Source organism: Oryzias melastigma, linkage group LG20 (genome assembly GCF_002922805.2).
Source record: "Oryzias melastigma strain HK-1 linkage group LG20, ASM292280v2, whole genome shotgun sequence".
Classification (NCBI taxonomy): Eukaryota; Metazoa; Chordata; class Actinopteri; order Beloniformes; family Adrianichthyidae; genus Oryzias; species Oryzias melastigma.
In genome coordinates this window covers 7,414,474-7,434,539 of record NC_050531.1, presented here as the reverse complement: position 1 = coordinate 7,434,539, position 20,066 = coordinate 7,414,474, and the positions used below count along the sequence as shown (strand labels likewise).

Here is a 20,066-nt window from a genome sequence, read left to right as displayed (position 1 = left end):
CAGTCACTTCTGATCTGCCTATTGTGCTGCAGATGCAGCTGCAGCTTCACAAAGCATTCTAGTGTAGCACGTTTTGCCTTTTCGTAAACCTCTGAATGATTTGACTCTGACAAAGATCTTGTTTGCTGAAATAATCTGACCTTTCCCTCTTATGTTATGTTTTCCAAATTACAGTTTAGGAAAAAAAATGTTTTATCTATTTTCGAAAGGATGTTTTTTTTTTCCTTGCTTGTCTGCTCCTCTGATTGCCTGCTCAGCTGCGTGGGTTAATTACATGGAAATGCATTGGTCCTTGTCCTTGAAATTTGTGATAACAACATAACGACAAAAGTATTTAACCTCAAATTTTAAACAAACTCTTTGTATTTTTCAAGTGTGCAAAAATTGCCAAGTTTAAATAGTCACATAAATAAAATCCTGTTAGTTTTAAAGCCTAAAATAGTTAAAAATCAAAGTTTTAATGGTTGCCAGTTGTCTTAAATCCTTGAATTAAGTCTAATCTCTCCCTCTTTCTTTGTTGTTGAGTTGAAGAATGTGCTGTTGTATACAATCCTCCCCAGCTTTTTTATTACCTGGCTTGGAATTGGCCATAAGCCCCTCTCTGTCTATACCAGACAAAGCATATCATCAACCTAAGGGTTAAAGCTTATATTATTTATGTAGCAGGTCTCTCTGGACTTTATGAGAGAATGCACACATGTGCTTGATGCTTTAGTCTAAGTCTTGGTTTTATCAAAGCTCTTTAGGTGGCAGAACTCTGGCTGTGGAGGGGCACTGTGCCATTTTGGGTGAACTTTTATTCAAGGCGCGGGTACCTGCTCCACCTTTTTTCCACAGTTCTCCTGCCTTTCCCATTGCACAGCTTATTGATCTTTTAGTTTGCCAACTCGCTAGCTTTACCACAGGTCAGCTAATGCTTAGGAAGTCTGTTTGGAGTCTTGCAGCAGCCGCCTGACTGCACAGGTAAATCTGTGGGGCTCCCTGTGGAAAAGCAGTGAGCTGAAATGCAGTGAGATGCACACAGGTGCTAACCGGCAACGTTGGAGGAGTGAGAGAATGGTGGTTACTTTATTGACATACTTTGATGTATCTATATATATATATATACAGACACAAACATATGGGAGATTGTGTATCCCTAAAATTAACCCTTAAACAAGAGTCTTTTTTCTACTTTAAAATTGCCAAATTAATGAACTGATTTTGTGGTAGTTCCTGACATCCATTTTTTTGTACAATTGCAGCTTTTTTCCAAAAATATTTTAGAATATTTTATACAATTATTCCAAAATAAATCTAAAACTATCCAAAAAAACTTTTTTCAGAACGGTAAATTTAGTCTTTTTTTACTGCAAAAATCAAAAAAAATTAGATCAAATGTTTTTTCTGTTTTATAACAAAAGATCAAACTTTTAGAGACTCAATGAAATCTTAAAGCAAAGCAGAAAAAGGCATAACAATGTGAAAAATGTTTTTTTTTTTAAAACCTGAACCATATATAAAGTTTCAAGGATTTTTTTTAAAAGGGGTAACACAATTATGTGTCATAAATCTGGTTGTTTGCTTTAAATTAATAAAATTACTAAATAACTAAAGACATATGTTTTAATTAAAACAAGGCTGTTTGGGGGTTGGTTTCATTCCAGCGTCATTGTAAACAGCTGATGTGATTGGCAAACACTGGTGAGTCCTGATGTTTAAATACATTTAAATTGATTATTCAATAATATATATTAAATTTAGTATATTTCAAACTTTAAAAAAATTAACCAGTTTTCCTATATCAAATAAAGAATAAGAAAAGTATTTCAAAAGGTAAAGATTGGCAACAACTTCCAATTGGTAAACAAAGGATCTATTTTTTTAGCTTAACAAATTCAATTATTATATACGATTCTTAAATTATAGCTTTTGTAGAGACTACATTGAACAGATAGGCTAATATGCCGTGTAACCCAGAATTGGCTGGATGTTAGTCTGCCTCGCCTTTGCGGTGCAGTAAAGCGGTCGAAGGACCTGCTTGTGTTTCTCCACCCACAATGTTTCACCCCCGGCGGACGGACTCCACCACTGCCATGTTTGAGACCTGGTCGTGGATGGAAAGTCGTTCCGCACTTGCTAGCATTTGGGGGTTTTAACCGAAACGATGGACTGAATTTTAGATGAGGATTTCTGATTTTTCTAATCAAACGTTAGGCGGGACGGAGATTGCACCATGTCAGCTAACGCACAAGGTAGGTAGCGGGTTTTCTCGCCCAATGCTTGGAGCTAATTTAAGCTAGTGCTAGCAAACAGCGAACGGGCTCCTGCCACGGTAGGCCTCAATTTTACATTAGCTGAAACACCTAAATCCATTCAACACCTTTTTGGTTGCTTATGTTAATATATTTATGAGTATAACTAAGTAAACATATCATTATACGAGCACATGAACATTTTATTACATCGTTGGATCCACTCAATCGCAGATACCGTAAAAGGCGGTTAGCATGTATGCTAACAGCAAAAGAAAATGTTGCTTGGCAAACTGCAAAATGTCCAATGGTGTGGAAATAAGCGCGCATTGCTAATGTAACTGCAATTAAAATGTGGTTTTATTTAGCATCGAAGCTATTTAAATTCAGTTTTAAGTCTGAAAATATAGTAGTGTCGTGGTTTTGTTTAAATTACGGCCGCGAAAACACTGGTAATAATAGCATAGATACTGTAACATTGGCGTAGTTGGTTATAAGTAAACGTATTTGGGGGGGCGCAATCATTGTTCACGAGGCAGTCGGGTTTTTTTGTCATACTGTTCAATTTCTGGATGATAATCAATCGATGGCCTCGTCGCCATTGCGCAATGAGTTCAGATCGAATGGATTTGTTAAGCCAACCCTATGAATGCAGCATTTTATGCTTTGTGATCAGCGTTCATGTGTCGATTTGGTTGTTAAAGGATGATTTGTACAAACGTGTGCTGAAAAATAATAACCTTATCCCCAAATTGTATTACTTGGTCAACGTAAAATGTAGTTATTGATCTAGTCTGAACAAAATCTGGTTTATAGATTTAAATGAGAGTTCCAATGAAGATTTATTTTACAAGTTCAGAGTTTGTTTAAGATTCAGTTTCATAGTATTACAGATAAATTGTATGTACTTAGGAAAGCTACACCCATTAAATCTTAAGTTGGATAAACTTTCAAACTGGGCTGGTAAGCAGGAAGATGAAGGAATTACTCAATGTTCATGTTCTGAGTGGTGGATTTTGGTCTCTTGCTTCAAGAGAGACACCATAGTAACCAAATCAGTACCTTTCAGATCTTGAAGATTTGCATGGGACTGTTTATTAATGTTTTATTGATGTGGGCGTCTGGTTGAAAGATGCACACTTGAGAGTAGATTGCTGAATAGGACAGGGTGATCGTGACCTGAGGAGAACAAAAACCACAAATGCTTTTGCAAGTTATTTTATGTTCAGATACCACAATACTTTTTACACTTAATTTTTAAAGAGCATGTGGTGTCTGAATCTGATATTTAAGGGCTTGTTTTCATTTCCCAAAGATTTAACACAAATTTTCTCATTTTATGAATTCATTATACATTTTTGGTGTTTTTTTGGTGTTTTTTTTTTAACAATTTTGTTTTGTTTCACTACTTACAGCAAATCTCAACTCTTCTCTGACATTTCACAGTAATGTTGCAGGCTAATTTACAAGTCTCAAGGCTTTGGCTGCTGTTGCGTTGAGCAGCCATGGCGTTCTCACAAACTGAACTCCTACCAGTGTTAAAAATTTCATTAACATTTTGTCTACACTATGTTATGCTTGTGCATTGTAGTTTGGATGCCTTTGCTTCAGTACTGTCAAATTTTCAATAGAAATACATGGACATGCGTTCAGCTTATATAACCTATTAGCTAGGTGAGTGGCTGGATGGCTCTGTTGGCTGGGTGTAGAAGTGGTGTGCAGGAAACCTGCGTTTGCATTGTGGGTCCTTAGGCAGGACCCTTCACACTACTGGCCAACTATGTAGCCACAAGGTGGCCTAACCCCAGGTTCACACTACAACCGTTACGGCTCCCGTGCGGCCACCAGAGTCTTTATGTTGCTTGAAAAGTGTGAGAGGCACTCGTGCTGCATCCAATCAAGTCCGACCTCTGCAGTATGGCCTCTGTGGCCCTCTGTTTTGTTGGATTCAAATTTTTGCCAAATCACTTTTTGTGAAGTTGGGACTATCAACGACCTAAACCTAAATCGACCTAAATCATGCTAGTAAATGCAAAGTGCATTCGGTACATTTTTCAAAATAAAATCTTTTTTTCTTTTTTTGCCGTACTCTGTTTTCACCTTGTTGTAAACATTACGTCAACCCTGGTCTACCCTATTTGTCACTAGGGATGTCCCAATCCGATCACGTGATCGGAAATCAGGCCTGATCACGTGGTTGATGACTCTATAGAAAAAGGACATATTCCCCCGATCAGAATCGGATATTTCATTTGTTCTTTGTATTATAATCAACGATTTATATTTCAGGCTTATTATTCTGGATAAATACTCCACTAGAAGTCTGCATGTCATGAACAGATCACCAAATGTAATTGCCATAAAACGCAGCAGAAAACGGCAGGAGTTTAAACGGGTCGCTAACAAAAATAATTCAATCAAGCTAATAAGATGATCGCAGATTCAAACTTCTGGGATCAATAACTATTTTAAAAAGGCTTTAAACTGACAGCAAGTGTCTTTATTGGTTTTTTTAACGTAAACATAGGCATTTTAACAGAAAAATGACAGTTTCTGTTTCTTTTTAATGTGAAGTCTTTGTGCTTCCGACAGACGGCTACACAGGAGCTGCTAACTGCTAAATGCTAGCTCCGTGATTTAACTCCTTAGGACCCGAGCTGTCCTTTAATATGCTTGTTCGATTTATCTGAGAGAGAAATAGAAGTTAAGAAAATTCCTACTGTGGTAATAAAACCGAAAATGTGATGTCTTAAGAACTTAAAAAATAATAATAAAATAGTCTTAAAAAAAGAGAAACTAATAAATGGTTCTTTTTTTCCCCCTTCTAAATGGTTCTAATGATATCAGCTAGTCATGAACACTCATCAAATTCATGCTAAAACAGAGTCATCATTCATTTTTGAGAATTTTAAATGAAGACAGAAATCACATTTGGTTAAAATGTTCAATAGCTCTAAAGATATTAAAGCTAAAGTTACTTAACTTTCTCACATGACTAATTATCACTTGTATAACAAGAAAATAGTTGCTCTACTACTACACTCTGGTACTTCACAGAAGTTTTCTATTTAAATTTTTAATGATAAAACAATGTTAATGAAATATGTATAAGGGACAACACAAATCTGTTTATTCTGTTTGTTCAGGTTTTAAATGTGTTTACAAAAGTATTGGATCGGGACTCGGTATCGGCAAATACACAAAATTAAATGACTCGGAATTGGATCGGGCCCCAAAAAACCTGATTTGGACATCTCCATTTGTTTCACAATGCTTCCGAGAGGGTGGGTTATTGTGCCTACTATATAAGTGGCGAGTTATCTCATGAATATCTGTGAGTTTGGAGTTTCACAAGGTCTGCAGCAGAGCCTGTGGCTGCAGCTATCCCAGACATTTGCTCACTATAAATATAGGGGCGTAGCACTTGGATGTAAAACAACGATGTTTTCATGAAGAAAAAAACTTTTTTTTTTGCTCTCTGTCCGTAGCATATTTGATTAAGCCCAGAAATGCATTTCCAGAAAAAACTATAACTCAAATCCATCAAGCTACGTTGTAAAAGAAGAACCATAATTCATTAACTTGATTTGACAGATGTCCGATCAAACTTTACCCAGAGTATCCATATCCAAGTCCATCAAATGCAATGACTGAATTATTGTCAAGTCTTAACATAATAAAGATCTTATCAGTATAATTTAAAAGTACAAAGTGACTTTTATTAATTTTCTTAAACTCTTGTATTTTAAGTAAATAAAATATATTTTGCACAGTATAGTCTTGAATGTTTTACTGTTCTTTACTGTGTTAGCGTGCTTTTATGCTCAATTGTACATCATTGTATCTATATCTCATAATGATGTTTTCTAACAAATAGTAACGATACTTCAGTTGGCAACAAACTCATCTGATGCTGTGAGATTCCGTATTTTGTAAAGTACGGATATAGGAGTGGTTGTCACTGCCAATTACTGAAGTGATTTGATTTCCTATTCAACATGCTTTAAATAAATATTGATTTGTTTGTCAAATTTCCATTCTAAAGCCGATTTAGTTTGGCTATGAAAAGATGCATTTATAAAACTAGTAATTTAAACTAAACAAAGGTGGAATTTTATTTGATAAATTTATAAGTTCTCTCATGACACAAAACCAATAGAAACAGTTTTTAAAGTGAAGTTCCATTTGAAATATCACTATAATATTTTATTATATACTACGCAGATGATGGATATGGGACTTTTCACACCAAGCATGGCTGTGCTCTCCTGACACATCAAAAACAAGGAAGAACAACATGGTTATCACCAGTTGGGGAGCTCTGTTATAAACTGGCTACAAAAATATGAATTTGTGTCTTTATTTTTTAAGGTTAAAATGGCCACAGCTTTCTGCTGGTAAAATTAAAGTTGGTGTTTTTATTTATCCGTTAAATGAAGTGTCTAGAAAAATTCAAATTTTTAAGGTTCGAAGGAAGTTCTTAGATGGATCATGTCCAAACCTGTAAAGAACATCGGTCTGTTTCTTTCATAATTTTGTTGATTAATTGGGCTTTAGTTTGTAAGTAGTTCTTCTTTTAAACTTGTCTCATTGGACTGGCTTACATTGCCTCATAGTATTGTTAGACATTCTTTAACCCTTGTGTTATCTTATGGGGTCCAGATGACCCAAGCCTTACATTCTCCATCCTAAGACGAATTTAGATGAAGGTGGAGAGGATTTCATGTCTGCCCCAGACATCAGTGAGGATCAAAAATCATTTGGGTGGGGGGGTTGTTCAGCGCACTGTCTTGTGGGGTCCAGATGACCTCACTCCCAACATCAACCGATAGAGCAAGGGTTAATAGAAAGGCAAAGATGTTTTGTTAGGTTTTTATGTAGGATGACTTTATAGTTTAACAATCACAGGTGAATAAAGGCTTGTTACTAATCTCCCATTTAATATTAGGCAAAAACATTGTCAAACTTTATTTCTTGCTAATTTTATGCAGCAACTTTGTAAACAGACTCCTAAAAAAGCAAACTTAGACAGAATTGAAACAAGCTGTTTGTGGAACAAAACTCAAGTCATGTTAAATCGGACAAAAACAAAGGGAAGATGTAAGCAAAAAAGTACAACCAGATAAAATATACTTGTATTTATGAGGACTGCCTCAGTGAACATTGCAGCTAAATGCATATTTACATGTTGGTTTGTATTAACTGTCTCACCTTCAAAGCGTTTGTGTCAGACTTGAGGGGAATTTAGTATTGCTCTTTGCCTTTGGCTATTTACTCACACAGGCTCCCTTTCCTGGAGCAAGAGTGATAATTTATGTATAGAGGCAACGTTGGGGAAACCTGTTAAAACTCAGTGAATATGTTCAGATGGGCCATGAGATAAGCCATTGATCTTTGTAACTTGGTGGTCCTAAAAAGTGTGCACCAAAGCAAGAACATGATGCCATCTAGAAGTGTTAAGTAAGGAAATGGCAATATTTAAGAACAGGAAACGGGTTTTTATAATTAAACTGCATTATAAACAGATACATTATGAGTTATATTAGGGTATTGTTTTTTTTTTTTTTCTTTTCCCTGTGTCCTACAAGTTTGTAAACTACACATACTCTTCTTTTTGTTGTCTTGAGTACTAATTATTGATTGTAAGATTTTGGATGATTGAAGAGTTCAAAGTTTACATTTATAATAAATCAAAAACAGTACTTGTTATTTTTTATACTGTCAAATGCAAGTAAAACAATTTAATTTTTTTTCTGTTAACAGATTTTGACTTTGAATACGACAAACCTGGTGCAGAGCGTTCGCGCAGAAGAAGAGGCGAAGATGATACTATAGAAAGGTAAAACTTTGTGGTCCCTCTTCTGTTGCATATTGGCTCCAAAGTTCAGGAAATAAGCTTTTTCATTTTAAAATGGTTCAAACTTTGTATGTTTTGTGTTGCATTTGCAATATAATTTTCTACAGTGTGTAGAATTCATTTCTCCAGGATTAAAGTATTTGTTGTAAATTAACATTTTATCAGTTACAACCAAATAGGCAAAGTGGAAATGCGTTGCCAAGAAATGAGTATAAAAGCCAGCCTATAAAAGCCAGCTTTTTTGCTGGTTTAGTGTTATTCTTTCTTCCTAAGCTCATCTGTTCTGTTGCACCTTTGTACCGTCTTTGAACTTGGTCATTGCAAATGTCTAATTATTATTATTATTTTTTTGTTTTGCTTCTTCACAATAGCGATTTGGAAGAAGAACTGTTGGAAGAGGATTGGTTATCTAGTAAAAAGGTAAATTTGTTCAAATGCACTCTATATTGCATTGTAGTGAATGTTTGTGTACGTGTCTGACACAAAATGTACCCAATTAGTTTTTTTTTTTTTTCACGTGAGTTTTCTTAGTAGAATAACATTCAAAACATTAAGTACTAGAGCTAAAACAGCATTTAGAGAATGGTCACATTGACTGCATTTAAAAGCAGATGGCTCCTCCACAGGGGGAATAGTTGATGTGGACAAAAAGGAAGTGCAGTGGACAAAAAAACACTGTGCTGACTTGGCCAGATTGCCTTCACCACATGAAGTTGAAGCATCCCTTGGGGCTGGAGATGGCCTTCTGCCCCAATGCGTTTTCTACATACCCCAACACAAGCTTACACGTGACTTAGAAATTACCCTAATTTTAAAACTATTTTTTTTTGTCTTAGAATCCCTCAGAAATCTCAGATGAAGAGCTGAATGATGACCTTCTTCAAAGTGATGATGAGGATGCAAACATAGAGTAAGTTGCATTAGAACTTTCCTTGTTTTGCTTTTTAGTTCCGTCTTTCTTTAAATACTTACAATGAGTTTTAATGGTGATTTTTCCAAATGTTTTGTTTTAGTGAAAGGGACGTCAGTGCCACATACGACATAGGTGCATCATATGATGAACACGGCAACCTTCAAGATGTAAACTACACAGATGATGTTATGAACCTGGGTGTAGAAGGCTGTGAAGAAGGGGATGAGGAGGGGTACCAGCAGGAGGAAGGAGAGGCATATGCTGAAGAATACAGCCAGGAAGAAAACCCGGAGATCTCTGAGGACCAGACTGATTACACGAGAGACCTATGTGACGATGACAATGGGTTCCAAGATGAAGTGCTGGACATCCAAATCAATGAGCCTATAGATGGTGAATTTCAAGTGAGTTCTCACTTTTGCTTACTCTTATATAAAGACCCCTGTACACACATTCTTACACACACACGAATTCTCCAATCCCTTTCCTGTCCATCTCTATTGTGTGGTTGAGATAATGTCACTTCTTTCGTCCGGCTGAAGAGGCACTCAGGATAGAAAATCTATTCAGTGGAAGGAGATGTTGGTCGGCATTTTTGGGCAGGGGGGTGATTAGATTCATTATCACATCCTGCCAGCAAATTTCTCCATCTTGCTGACAAAGTTTTGTTGACAGCTTGTTTGGCGTGGGGTAATTCTCTGTTGTCGCCTCCAAATCCCTGTGCCATTGTGACCTTGGGTCTTGTATCTTTCGGGGTGTAAAAAGCTGCTTTGTGTTGGAGATGTGCTGCCAATCGGGAGAGGTTAATGTGTGGGGCTTTTTTTCTCTGGCTTCAGACTGGATCTGATAAAGTCTCATGCAGGTGAAAAGATTATTGACCTTCCTAAGGACACTCCATACAGTTTTCTAATGATTGATGGGAGTTTCTTTTTTATTCTTTTCCCTTTCCTCTTAGCCTGGGCTAAGAGGATCAAAGATAAGGCCGGATCCATGTGCAAATGTCTGTTACGCTCCATTTGCCATCATGTGATTGTGTTTGGCACCTGACAGATATATTGGCCTACCTCTTTTCTCCTAACAGAGATAAGATGTTGACCTTCTTAGCCAAAGTGGCTGCCTATTTTGGATCTTAAAGATGTCTGCTAGTGTGAATGTCTATTTGAATTCTGTGCAAAAGCTGTTTACCGGGTCACTTAACTGTTTGGCCGTGACATTGTCCTTACGATTGTATTCAACGGGCTCTATGTGGAGCAGTTTATCTGATTAAGTTTTTCTTTTCTAGGAAGGTGCTTGTTTTTCTGGCTTTCTAAGTGTTTTTATTTTTGTATTTTAGTAATGTAAGTTGCCTTTTTTTTACTTAGTTTCGCTTGGAATGCAACTTAAACTCAAGTCCGATTTAAATGTGTTTATTTTTTTAAGAGTTAAATAGTATCAACCGCTAAGTTGTAGATGTGTGTATCAATATTTGCTATGGATAGCAACACAGAAAAAGAAGTGTCACTCAATCTTACGCTGGGCTTGGTGGAATTGATCTAAAAGGGACAAAAAGGATGAAAAATTCAACAGATTTAGTCATTTGAAGTGATATAAAGAGTTTAGTTAACTTGTTAGCGTGTTCTTTATTCTACAGTTATCAGAATAATTGTTCATATATTGTACTAATATACTAGATTCCTCCTATGTTTCATGGAGCAAAATAAGCATTAATGTTCAACAGTTATGAAACCTGCATATATTCACTCTATTATTATTATACATGATTTGCCTTTCAAGATTAAATGTTCCTGTATTTTGTTAAATCAATTTCTCCCAATAGTGCAACTTGTATTTGTAATTTTTTATCTTCATTTTGCATTTTTTTGAATTGCTACGACAAATAAGTCCTAAAAATTCTATAGTTTTTTGAGTGGGCTAAGTATATTTAATGCCTTTAGCTGAAAACCTGATTGAATTTTTATTGTTTTTCTTAAACAAACCTAATTGGAATAAATCTTATTGGTAAATATCTTAACCGTTTCGAGAAAATAAACAAAGTTGTTGTGGAATAAAAAGGATTTGTCACCTCAGAGCATTCCAGCATCTTTTCCGACATGGAGTCATGAACTTACAGTGCGACCAATAACTGAGTGATTTGTGAGGAGTCAGTCAATGATATTTTCACCATCACTGAAGCAGGGAGGAGTGTTTTTATCCCTGCCTGCATTTCTGTATATCATGTCAAACATTTACATCTCATTGAATTTCAAATGCCGTCAGGAATAGTAATGAAGCCTTGCTCCCACTGTTATGGAAATTTTTGGCTTAGATTGGGGTGGGGGGGTGTTCCCATGAGCTCCCCCCCAAACTCTTACCATATAATTTTGGTATGTTTACTTGGTATGGAGTTATTATATTTCTACATTTGCCAGAAGTTCTGTCTAAAACAGATTTTATTAATTCAACAAACTCAAGCTCGACTCAGTTTTTCATCTGTCTTATTTATTTATTTAAAACGTCATTTCATATTAATGCATTGCTAAAATGGGGAGTATAGTTTTCACGAATTACTGAAATTAGGTGATGTATTGGTGATTAATTATAATTGGTCTGTCATTTTTTTTTTAGGACGACGAATACCAAACTTCCTATGAGGAGCAGCCTCTTCATATGGATGGCACGGCTCAGGAAGGCGATGCTGAGAACGTTGGTGAAGAACTGCAAGAACAAGATGTCACTGACATGGACAGAAGTGGAGTCTATGACACAGAGGAGGTATGCCAATCCTTTAGTACATTTCTATTCATGAACCCCCTCCCTCAGATTTGGTTGTATGCAAAAGTCATGGATGTTTGGAAGGTCGGTCTGATCCTAAAATCAATTATCTACGTGTCGTCTGTCTCATTTTTCTTGACTGTAATGGGACCAAGTGCATAAGGAGAGCTGCAGACATTTGTAAACTTGTGTATGACCACTTTACACCACAAAAGGTTGTTTAATAAGTAGACGCAGAAACCAAACGACCTCATTCCAACTATTTCAAATTATTTTTATCTCCTGAGAAAAAAAAACAAAAAAACAGCAGTCGTGAGGCGAGAGAACTGAAGGAAATCTTCTATTTTTTTTGTAAATTGTTTTTATTGACAGACTTTTAGTTAAGAAACACATTGAAGTGCTACGACAAACTCATGATATGAATGTTTACAGAGGGAAAATGAAGCTATGCTCCAAGACGAATCAAAGGAGGAATCAAACGAGGAAGAGGAAGAAGATGAAGAGTCTGGACGACTGCGGTTCAAATCTGAGAGGAAGGACGGTGCTATCGAGCGGTTGGCAGATGCAAGCAATAAAAGACGGAACATTCCTGATAAACTAGGTACAAATAATTCATAACTTTAGTCTGTTGCTGGGGAAGAAATTAAACATTTTCACTTTATGGTTTTTCTTCCTTTAAGTAAAAAAGAAATAACGTTATTTTCCAGATTTTTTCTTAATTCGTCTTATTTCAAATATCATTAGAGCTATCAGAGAAAGCCAAGAAAGACTTGATGGCGTTCGAAGAGCAAGAGCGTCAGAAGAGACAAAACCGGTACGGAGGCCGAGGTGGAGGACGAGGAGGAGGAGGAGGAGGAAGAGGAGGAGGAGGCAGAGGCCGAGGAGGCTTCTCTGGTTTTGGATCGCCAGATTTTAGAGGAGGAAAAAGAGGAAGAATGCATGAGCAAATGCCTCCCCTGATGGGAAACATGAACATACAGGTAAACTTCTGTAGCATCTTGATGTTATTTCAATACTAACATTTTAAATAATAAAAATGTGTCTCTTTTAATAGTAAAAGGCTATTTGTAAAAAATAAGTAAAAATGTATTGACAGCTTCAATTATTCATAACCTTTTAACAAATTGAAAGTTCTTATCAAAGCCACTTGATGTGTAACTCCAACAGAAGGTTTGTGTTAATTAGTGATAGTAAGCAGTAAAATTCAAAACAAACGGTGGAAATGAAATTCATTGGCACATCGATGACGTGTTGACAAACATTGTGTTGACTGCGGTTAATGAGGGTTTTTTGCTGCATCCTGTTGTTGTCGAGTTACATTTGGTTACTTGCATGTTTGTTTGACCAATTATGAAGACCAATTTGCGCCATCATCCTACTATATGATGACTGTGCCAACATTTAGTGGTGCCATGATTGAGGATTTCCTCTGAAAGTGATTAGGTTTGTTTTGTTATTAAGAATTGGTAACTTAGGAGGAAATCTAAACAGAACTGAATTCCAGCTGAAGTCTTGCTGGTGAATTTAATTGGTTGGTCTTCATGTGAAGTCCCAATCTTAACTTGTGTTTTGACAAGTGGTTTTTCATCTTTGTTATTTTTCCAATTAACAGCCGTCTTCCCGAATGGCTCCCCCCCATCAGCACCAACTTCCGTCCCATCAGCACCACCCGTCACGTCCGAGAGGGCCGCACCCCTTCCAGGATCACGGGCGTCCCCTTCCCCAGCAGTCTCTTCAGCCCCTCATGCCCCCCCACATGGCGCACCGCTCCCCGCCACTGCGGCCACAAATGGAGACGTCCCCGAGAATGATGAGCTCGCCGCCTCCCAACTTCCCCCAGCATCACCAGCAGCAGCAGCCTCCGCATCCTAAAAACATCCACATCAACCCTCACTTCAGAGGACCATCGCAGTCGTCTGTGCAAGGTTCCTGTCCATTTGAACTTAACCTTTTAAAATGTATTTCTCTGATATGTGTTGTTACTTCTATGAGTTTATAAGAAGGTAGCAAGATATTTTGCTCTCTTATCACATCAAAATTGTAGAACAGTATTGATTTACAGATGTTTGCAGCCCAATTGAGGCCACTGTGACATTCATCCATCCACACACTCTTGTTTTTGATGTTTGAAGTACTCCAGAGAAACGACAAACAAAATTGGTTGCCTGTCAAAGCAATTCACAAATGAATTCTCGTTTACAAAATTTGTCTCGTTGAGTTTTTTCTTTAAAAAACAGCAAGTACTGCATATGGTATGTCAGCTTGTATTTTCCGCAGGGCATCTGTGTTTTAATTTCCACTCATCTGAGCGAAAATCGCTTTTTACTAGTTGTAGCAGCTGTCAAATCGTTTCATTTACTTTAATTACACAGACGGCCAACTACATCAAATCATGTTTTTTTTTAAATTCTGCCAGACATTGTGAAGCAGAAAATGCGTTATTTGTTTTAGAAGATCTTTTCTATTTTCTTAAGGTCCCAGCTGATCCAATCTGAGCCGGAGTTTGACATAAACCCCTAAGAACCGTCAGCTTGAAGATATAATTTCCTTCTTAAAAGGATGCCCTCTCTCTGCTTGCTGCCTCTTATTTTAACGTTGCTCCCTTCCCCCTCAACCTCTCAATTTCTGCCCCTCTTCTTCTCATTGCAGTGCCCTTGATGCCTCCTGCTCAGAGCCAGCCCAGACCTGCTGTGGGTCCTCAGAGGTTCCCTGTGAGTTGCAGCTGCTCCTCAACCTTCTTTTCGCTTCACCTCACCTCTCAGTTAACATTCCTTTTAGTGAAGGAAATATCATTACCTCAATTAAGACTGTGCCCTACCCAAATGCCGTTAAAGCAAATCGGTAAACACTGATAGGAGTCTAGCTGCACAGCTGGAAATGCATGATGAGAGCTCCCGGCAGTAGACTTTTGCAAGCTAGGGCTGCTTTGACAGGTTTTAAGTAGCTGCTTTTTTTGGATTGATTTGTTCACACTACCTGCTTGTCATGTGGTGGAATTGTGAATGTTTGTGCTCTAATATATTTTCAAAACTCTACTTAAACCAATAAAATGTGCTGGTTTGTTTGGATGAGGGTTAACACCTTTTCCTTTTTGTGTAAATAATTCCCTGAAGTCTGAATTTCCTGTCAGACAATGGGATTTGAAGTTGCACACTTTCTCTAAGAACAGGTCTTTTATTTGACTCACAAAGAAGCCATCCTGGAGATGACAGAAATACTGTTCAAGTAATTACTGTATTGAGGGAACTGACATGTTAGGAAGTCAGCCAAAGTGCCTAGAGTCAATCCGTTTTTCTATTCAGTGGTGCTTGGGCATCAGGTGGTGCTGATGCTGCCTGACATCTTTCTGGAAAGTGCATATTATATGGGTTTATGCAAATGAGCTATCAGCGAGTGGCCCAATCCTATTTCAATCAGATGAGCTGAGATGTTCACATTAATCAAAAGCTCTGCTTTGTATTTATCACGCTTGAAATGTTTGTTTTCCAATCAAGCATGATCACAAAAGTCTACAAGCAAGGTGGATACTAAGGGCACAATAGTAAGGGACTCTATTCAGTCATTTGTGGTGTGATAAATATGCAGATAAGTTAGCTGATGAACAGCACAGCATTGGATTCCCTGAAGTCGGGCTCATTTAGACTGGTGTTGCCAAAGAAACCATTTGAAATGCAGGTGACACACCACGCCGCACTTTTCCATTTACCAGTGGGCACCTGATTACTCATGATTATCATACATTATCATCACATCAAATTTAATTGTTGAAAGGCCAGGCAAATAGGGGGGGTCATAGCCTCCAGTACTATTGCATTAATTCTTTTTTGCTGTGAGACGGGTTTTAAAATATTAATCTCAACGCCAGTTAGTCATTATTGGAAATGTTTATTCTGTCCTGAATTTTTTTATTTCAGAAATTAGCAGCTCATTTTCTGTCAGCTCATTCTTAATTACATTATTGATTTAGAGAATATTCAGCACATTAGGAAAACTGAAAGGGGATTTTGTACGAGCTGGTTGTAGTAAATGACTGGTTTTAGTTTGTTTGAAATATTACTTGCGGATTAAGTGAATCAGAAACATCTAAGTTTTTAAATATATGTAATTCAGTAAATACTCAGCCTAATATAAATTATTAAAAAATTCAATCATTGTTTTGACAGATTTGAGAAAAAGTAGATTCTCTGCATTGTGGAGGATTTTTTTTCAAAAATCTTTTTCTTTTCTGCTTATGTGGGGTGATTTAACTGGGATTTTTTGGACAGAAACTCCACATGACACAAGCAGACTGACCATAACTGATCAAAAATTAAGCTGTGAATGTTTTCAGGAGATATTATGTAAAGTTTTAAATAGTACAATGGAATTTTACCTAAATCTATGTGCATAATATGGACCAAAATTGATGGTAAATCAGTCTAAGCACCATGAGTTCAGACCATAAATTGGATTTTCAATAATAAATGTACCTAATGGAAACATGACGATTTTCAAAAATGCCGTATTGCAATTGGAAGAGTTGGTTTTTAAGGTGTATTGAAATTGATATATTTAGTAAAACTGCTATGGAAACACTTTTTCAAATTATATGATTTACGTGACCAACAACTGCATAATCCCACAGTGTCACAGCTCATCAAAAGTTGAGCATGTCATGCAGAATTGTTGGATCCGCAGCTCCTCTGGAAAATCACCAACTACGATTTCCCAAAATTGAAAACCGCTCCCACTTAGCTTGCTTCTCCATGGCCTGAATAAGATAGATGATGATGCACGCCAGTGCTGTGACAGAAATGTGAATGTATCTGCTGTAAAGCAAAGTATTGTTCACATTCGTCGCAGTTTTTTTGAATGAGTTATCACGTGAGTTGGTTTGTGTTTATTCAAAAGTATGTTTTTGTCGACATTTTTAGAATTTTTTTTTAGAAAGTTTTTTGTCATTTTAGCATTTTACTATGATATTACCCCCAGTGTAAAGTACGAGAAACACTTTTTATAAATAAAGTTTGATTGATTGAACATATGAACCGGATAACCATAGCATAAAAAACACGATAAAAAGTGAACTGAACTCTTTTTAGCACTTCAGATTACTAAATCCATTAAATTCTTCACTGTCTGTCACTTTGAAAAACTCATCAGAGGCCTGTGCTGCTTCTTCTGTATTGCTATTAGTAGCAAATACTGATAGTGGGAAAAAAAATAATGAATGTGAGCTAGTTTATTTATTTAAAAAAAAACACATATGGGGAGACGAGGCCTTTATCCATCGCTGCTACCTCAACACATCTGGGGCTGCGCTGACCTTTCTTCATTTAAAGAAAAAAAACTTCTTAAAATCTATCTTTTTGAAACTGCTTTTAATCTTGATTTATTTTTTTTTATTCTTTTTATCTCCATTTTAAATTGACGGTTTCTTGTCACTGTTTCTCCTTAATTTAATTTGTTTGTTTTGTAAGCATCTTTGAGTACCTTTTAAAAGTGCTATGAAAAAATTCTATTATTATTCCATACAAGTCACATCCCTCACCAAACTCTGCAAAAAATGCATTTTGTACTCCAAAAACGATGGTTTGGCAAAAAGTTAGAAAATGATCGATGAGCAAACGGCAAGCAAAGCAGCTGTTGTAAGAGTGTCAGTTTGTGGAGAGACTGTTGTGTAGCGTGAGATCAAATCTAAAAAAGTTGGAAAGTGATCTGGGTTTCTCCATCTAACCGGAGTCTTCCTTACGTAACGCTTCAGAACTTTAGCTCCAGTGTTGACATTTTTGAATGACCTTAACTCTTCAACCACTATGGCAAATAACGTATTTTCAATGGATTCCAGTAGTTGAGTTGCACGGACTACTGCTGTACCTCAGTCAACTTTGAATTGTTTGTTCTGGAACTGGGATGTAACTTCATATGTCAGCGAAAACTGTGCATATGACAATAAATCAATCTTGAATCTTAGGTGTTTATGCATGAATGTAAACCAGCTGAATCTGACGCAGAAAAAAATCAGCTTTACGCAATATATGTAATAGCTAACTTCATGTTGCCAGTTTTTTTGCGTCAGAATCCGTTGAAATTACATCAACCCTTTAACACTGGAGATGTTGCCAGCGACATCTAAATAACACTCGTTCTTTAACATACCAGACGTATTTGACTGTTCACACTGTGAAAGAACTAATTCTGACGCTGAGAACACCTGCTACGTAACGCACAATGGCATGAAGTCGCTGAAAGTGCTGCTTTTCTTCAGAATCCAACGGAATTACATTAAAGAGTTACAGCAGTCGAAAAAATTGTAAACACTGGAATTAAAGTGTTAAAGGACTAATTTGTGCAAACAGTCCTAAAGTTACGGTAGTTCAAAGACTGTTATTCGCTGTCGCCGCCGACAACTCCAATATAAAAGGATTAAAGAGTATTACTTAACATCAATAGTCTTTTGGCATTCATTTTCTCTCTTTTAACATTTTTCTGTCATGAATGTTGCAAAAGTGCCCTCATTTTTATAGACTGATGCAGATATGAATTTAGATGCCATAACTTATGGCTATTTTCCATTATATATCAGTTCCTATTGAGCGGCTGACCCACCATTTTATCCTGGATTAGAAGTGAGAGGATGAGCCGTGTTATTTGAGAGGTATTATATGGTCACCAGAGTCCTCATTGTGCAAACCTGGTTGTCTGACCTTTCAGAATGGGATGATTGCGCCCCCAGTGTGATTCGCTGTCTTTGTAAAGCACCTTCCATTAACTTTATGTTAAGCAAGTTTTTTGGAACTCTGGCCTTTTAGCCTTTCCAACACCTTTTCTTACTAAATACCTCCACCCAGAAGTGGAATAAAGATGGATTAAGCCTTGATAGCATCTTAAGTAATTTACAAAAGGCTTGAAGGAGGCAAGCAGTCCATTTGTGTAAGTGCCACATGTTGAATAGCAGGTTAATTTTTCAACAGAGATGGATGTTTAAAAGAATAAAGACGATGGTTATGAGGGGGATTTGAATTCCAAAGAGGGATTAAATGGTTTTTATCTAGTTTTCTTGGGTAAATGGGAAGTAGCATGCATGCTATGAGTGAAAAGCTGTTGAACACGTGAAGTAGTTTAAACAAAGATGAGGGCACTTATCCCCTGCTGAAATACCCTTTCCTTGTTAGACCGGCTTCTAGAAGGTTTTATCACAGATCCCAAAGTAGCTTTAATCCAGGTTTGCTTATAGATTCACGCTGAAGGGTTTCTTTGATATTGGAATGCATATTGATGTTTAAACTCATGATTCTGTATCTGTTTAATGACTCCGGCACTTCAATCACGGCTCACTGCACTGCCCAGCACATTCCTCTTTTTGTGTGTGTGGTTTTCCCAGAATGCCCTATAATTCTGTACTTTTATGCTTTCTCAGGGACCAGGAGACTTTCAGCAGCACTTGCCAGGTAATTTTGGTCAGCCCCAGCGGCCCCCTCATCACATGGAGCCCTTGAGAAACCAGCCACATCAAGGCCCCCAGGACAGAGAGCCCATGTTTATGGGAGGTGAGTCTCGCACCCAGCCTTGACGGGGGTTACAAAGCTCTCTTAGAATATTTAACCCCTATTCATCACCTCCAGCGCTGTACCTAGAGGGTATGCTGCTAGCTCTCTGTTGCTGCTCTATTAGCAGAACTCATGTTAAATGCATGTGTGTATATATATACATCAGAATGAACCTTGGAAACAGCATTAAACATACATATTAATGCATTTTCACATTTTAAATGCAGCATTATTAACCTACGTGGTTGTTTACCCTTTCACCTTGATACATTTGTGTGTTGTAATCGTCGTGTCATAACACTGTACACCTGGAGAGGCTGTTACTGAAACAATAAACAAACACACTGATATCTCTGTTATCTACTCTCCTTGCGTGAACACAGAGCGTGTGGACTCAGCACGGTTTCCAGGGCAACACATGTTTGATCACCAGGGTCCCGGCCCTCTCCTGAACAGCGGCAACAGCCTCCACCACCAGCAGCTGCCAGGCCAGGGCCATATGGGCTTTGGCCCGCCAAGACCATCCTTCAACCAGCCGGGCCAAAACCCGCTAGGACTCTTTCAGAGAGAACCCTCTCGACCCAACCTCCCTCCCCACCAAGGTCACCAGGGAATGCTGAACTTCAATCAGCAGGGCGCCCCCCCGAACCAGCCTCGCTCTTTCGCAGGCCCTCGTCACGCATTTGGCCAGCAGGGAAACATTTTTCCCCATCCACAAGTTCAGTTTGGGATGCAGGTACGAATAAGAGTAAGTGATTTTGCCTTTCTTGGCTTTTATGCGG

At 37.5% G+C, this 20,066-nt stretch overlaps 1 protein-coding gene across 5 annotated transcripts in view; it reads left to right on the top strand.

Moving 5' to 3' along the window:
* Positions 1-1,913: 1,913 nt before the first annotated feature.
* The window catches only part of rbm33a (RNA binding motif protein 33a), a 31,325-nt gene continuing 13,172 nt past the window's right edge, over positions 1,914-20,066 (top strand). For 2 of the 5 annotated variants that reach the window (XM_036217341.1, XM_036217338.1), the window contains exons 1-12: positions 1,915-2,234; positions 7,998-8,073; positions 8,463-8,511; positions 8,928-9,001; positions 9,105-9,408; positions 11,609-11,755; positions 12,188-12,356; positions 12,500-12,735; positions 13,365-13,680; positions 14,405-14,466; positions 19,155-19,284; positions 19,668-20,032. In XM_036217341.1, the coding sequence (XP_036073234.1) occupies positions 2,216-2,234; positions 7,998-8,073; positions 8,463-8,511; positions 8,928-9,001; positions 9,105-9,408; positions 11,609-11,755; positions 12,188-12,356; positions 12,500-12,735; positions 13,365-13,680; positions 14,405-14,466; positions 19,155-19,284; positions 19,668-20,032 (1,947 nt within the window). In that variant the 5' untranslated portion in view covers positions 1,915-2,215. Of the gene's footprint in view, positions 2,235-7,997; positions 8,074-8,462; positions 8,512-8,927; positions 9,002-9,104; positions 9,409-11,608; positions 11,756-12,187; positions 12,357-12,499; positions 12,736-13,364; positions 13,681-14,404; positions 14,467-19,154; positions 19,285-19,667; positions 20,033-20,066 lie in introns of all 5 variants that reach the window. The other 3 variants (XM_036217340.1, XM_036217339.1, XM_024279890.2) reach the window with 3 other exon arrangements.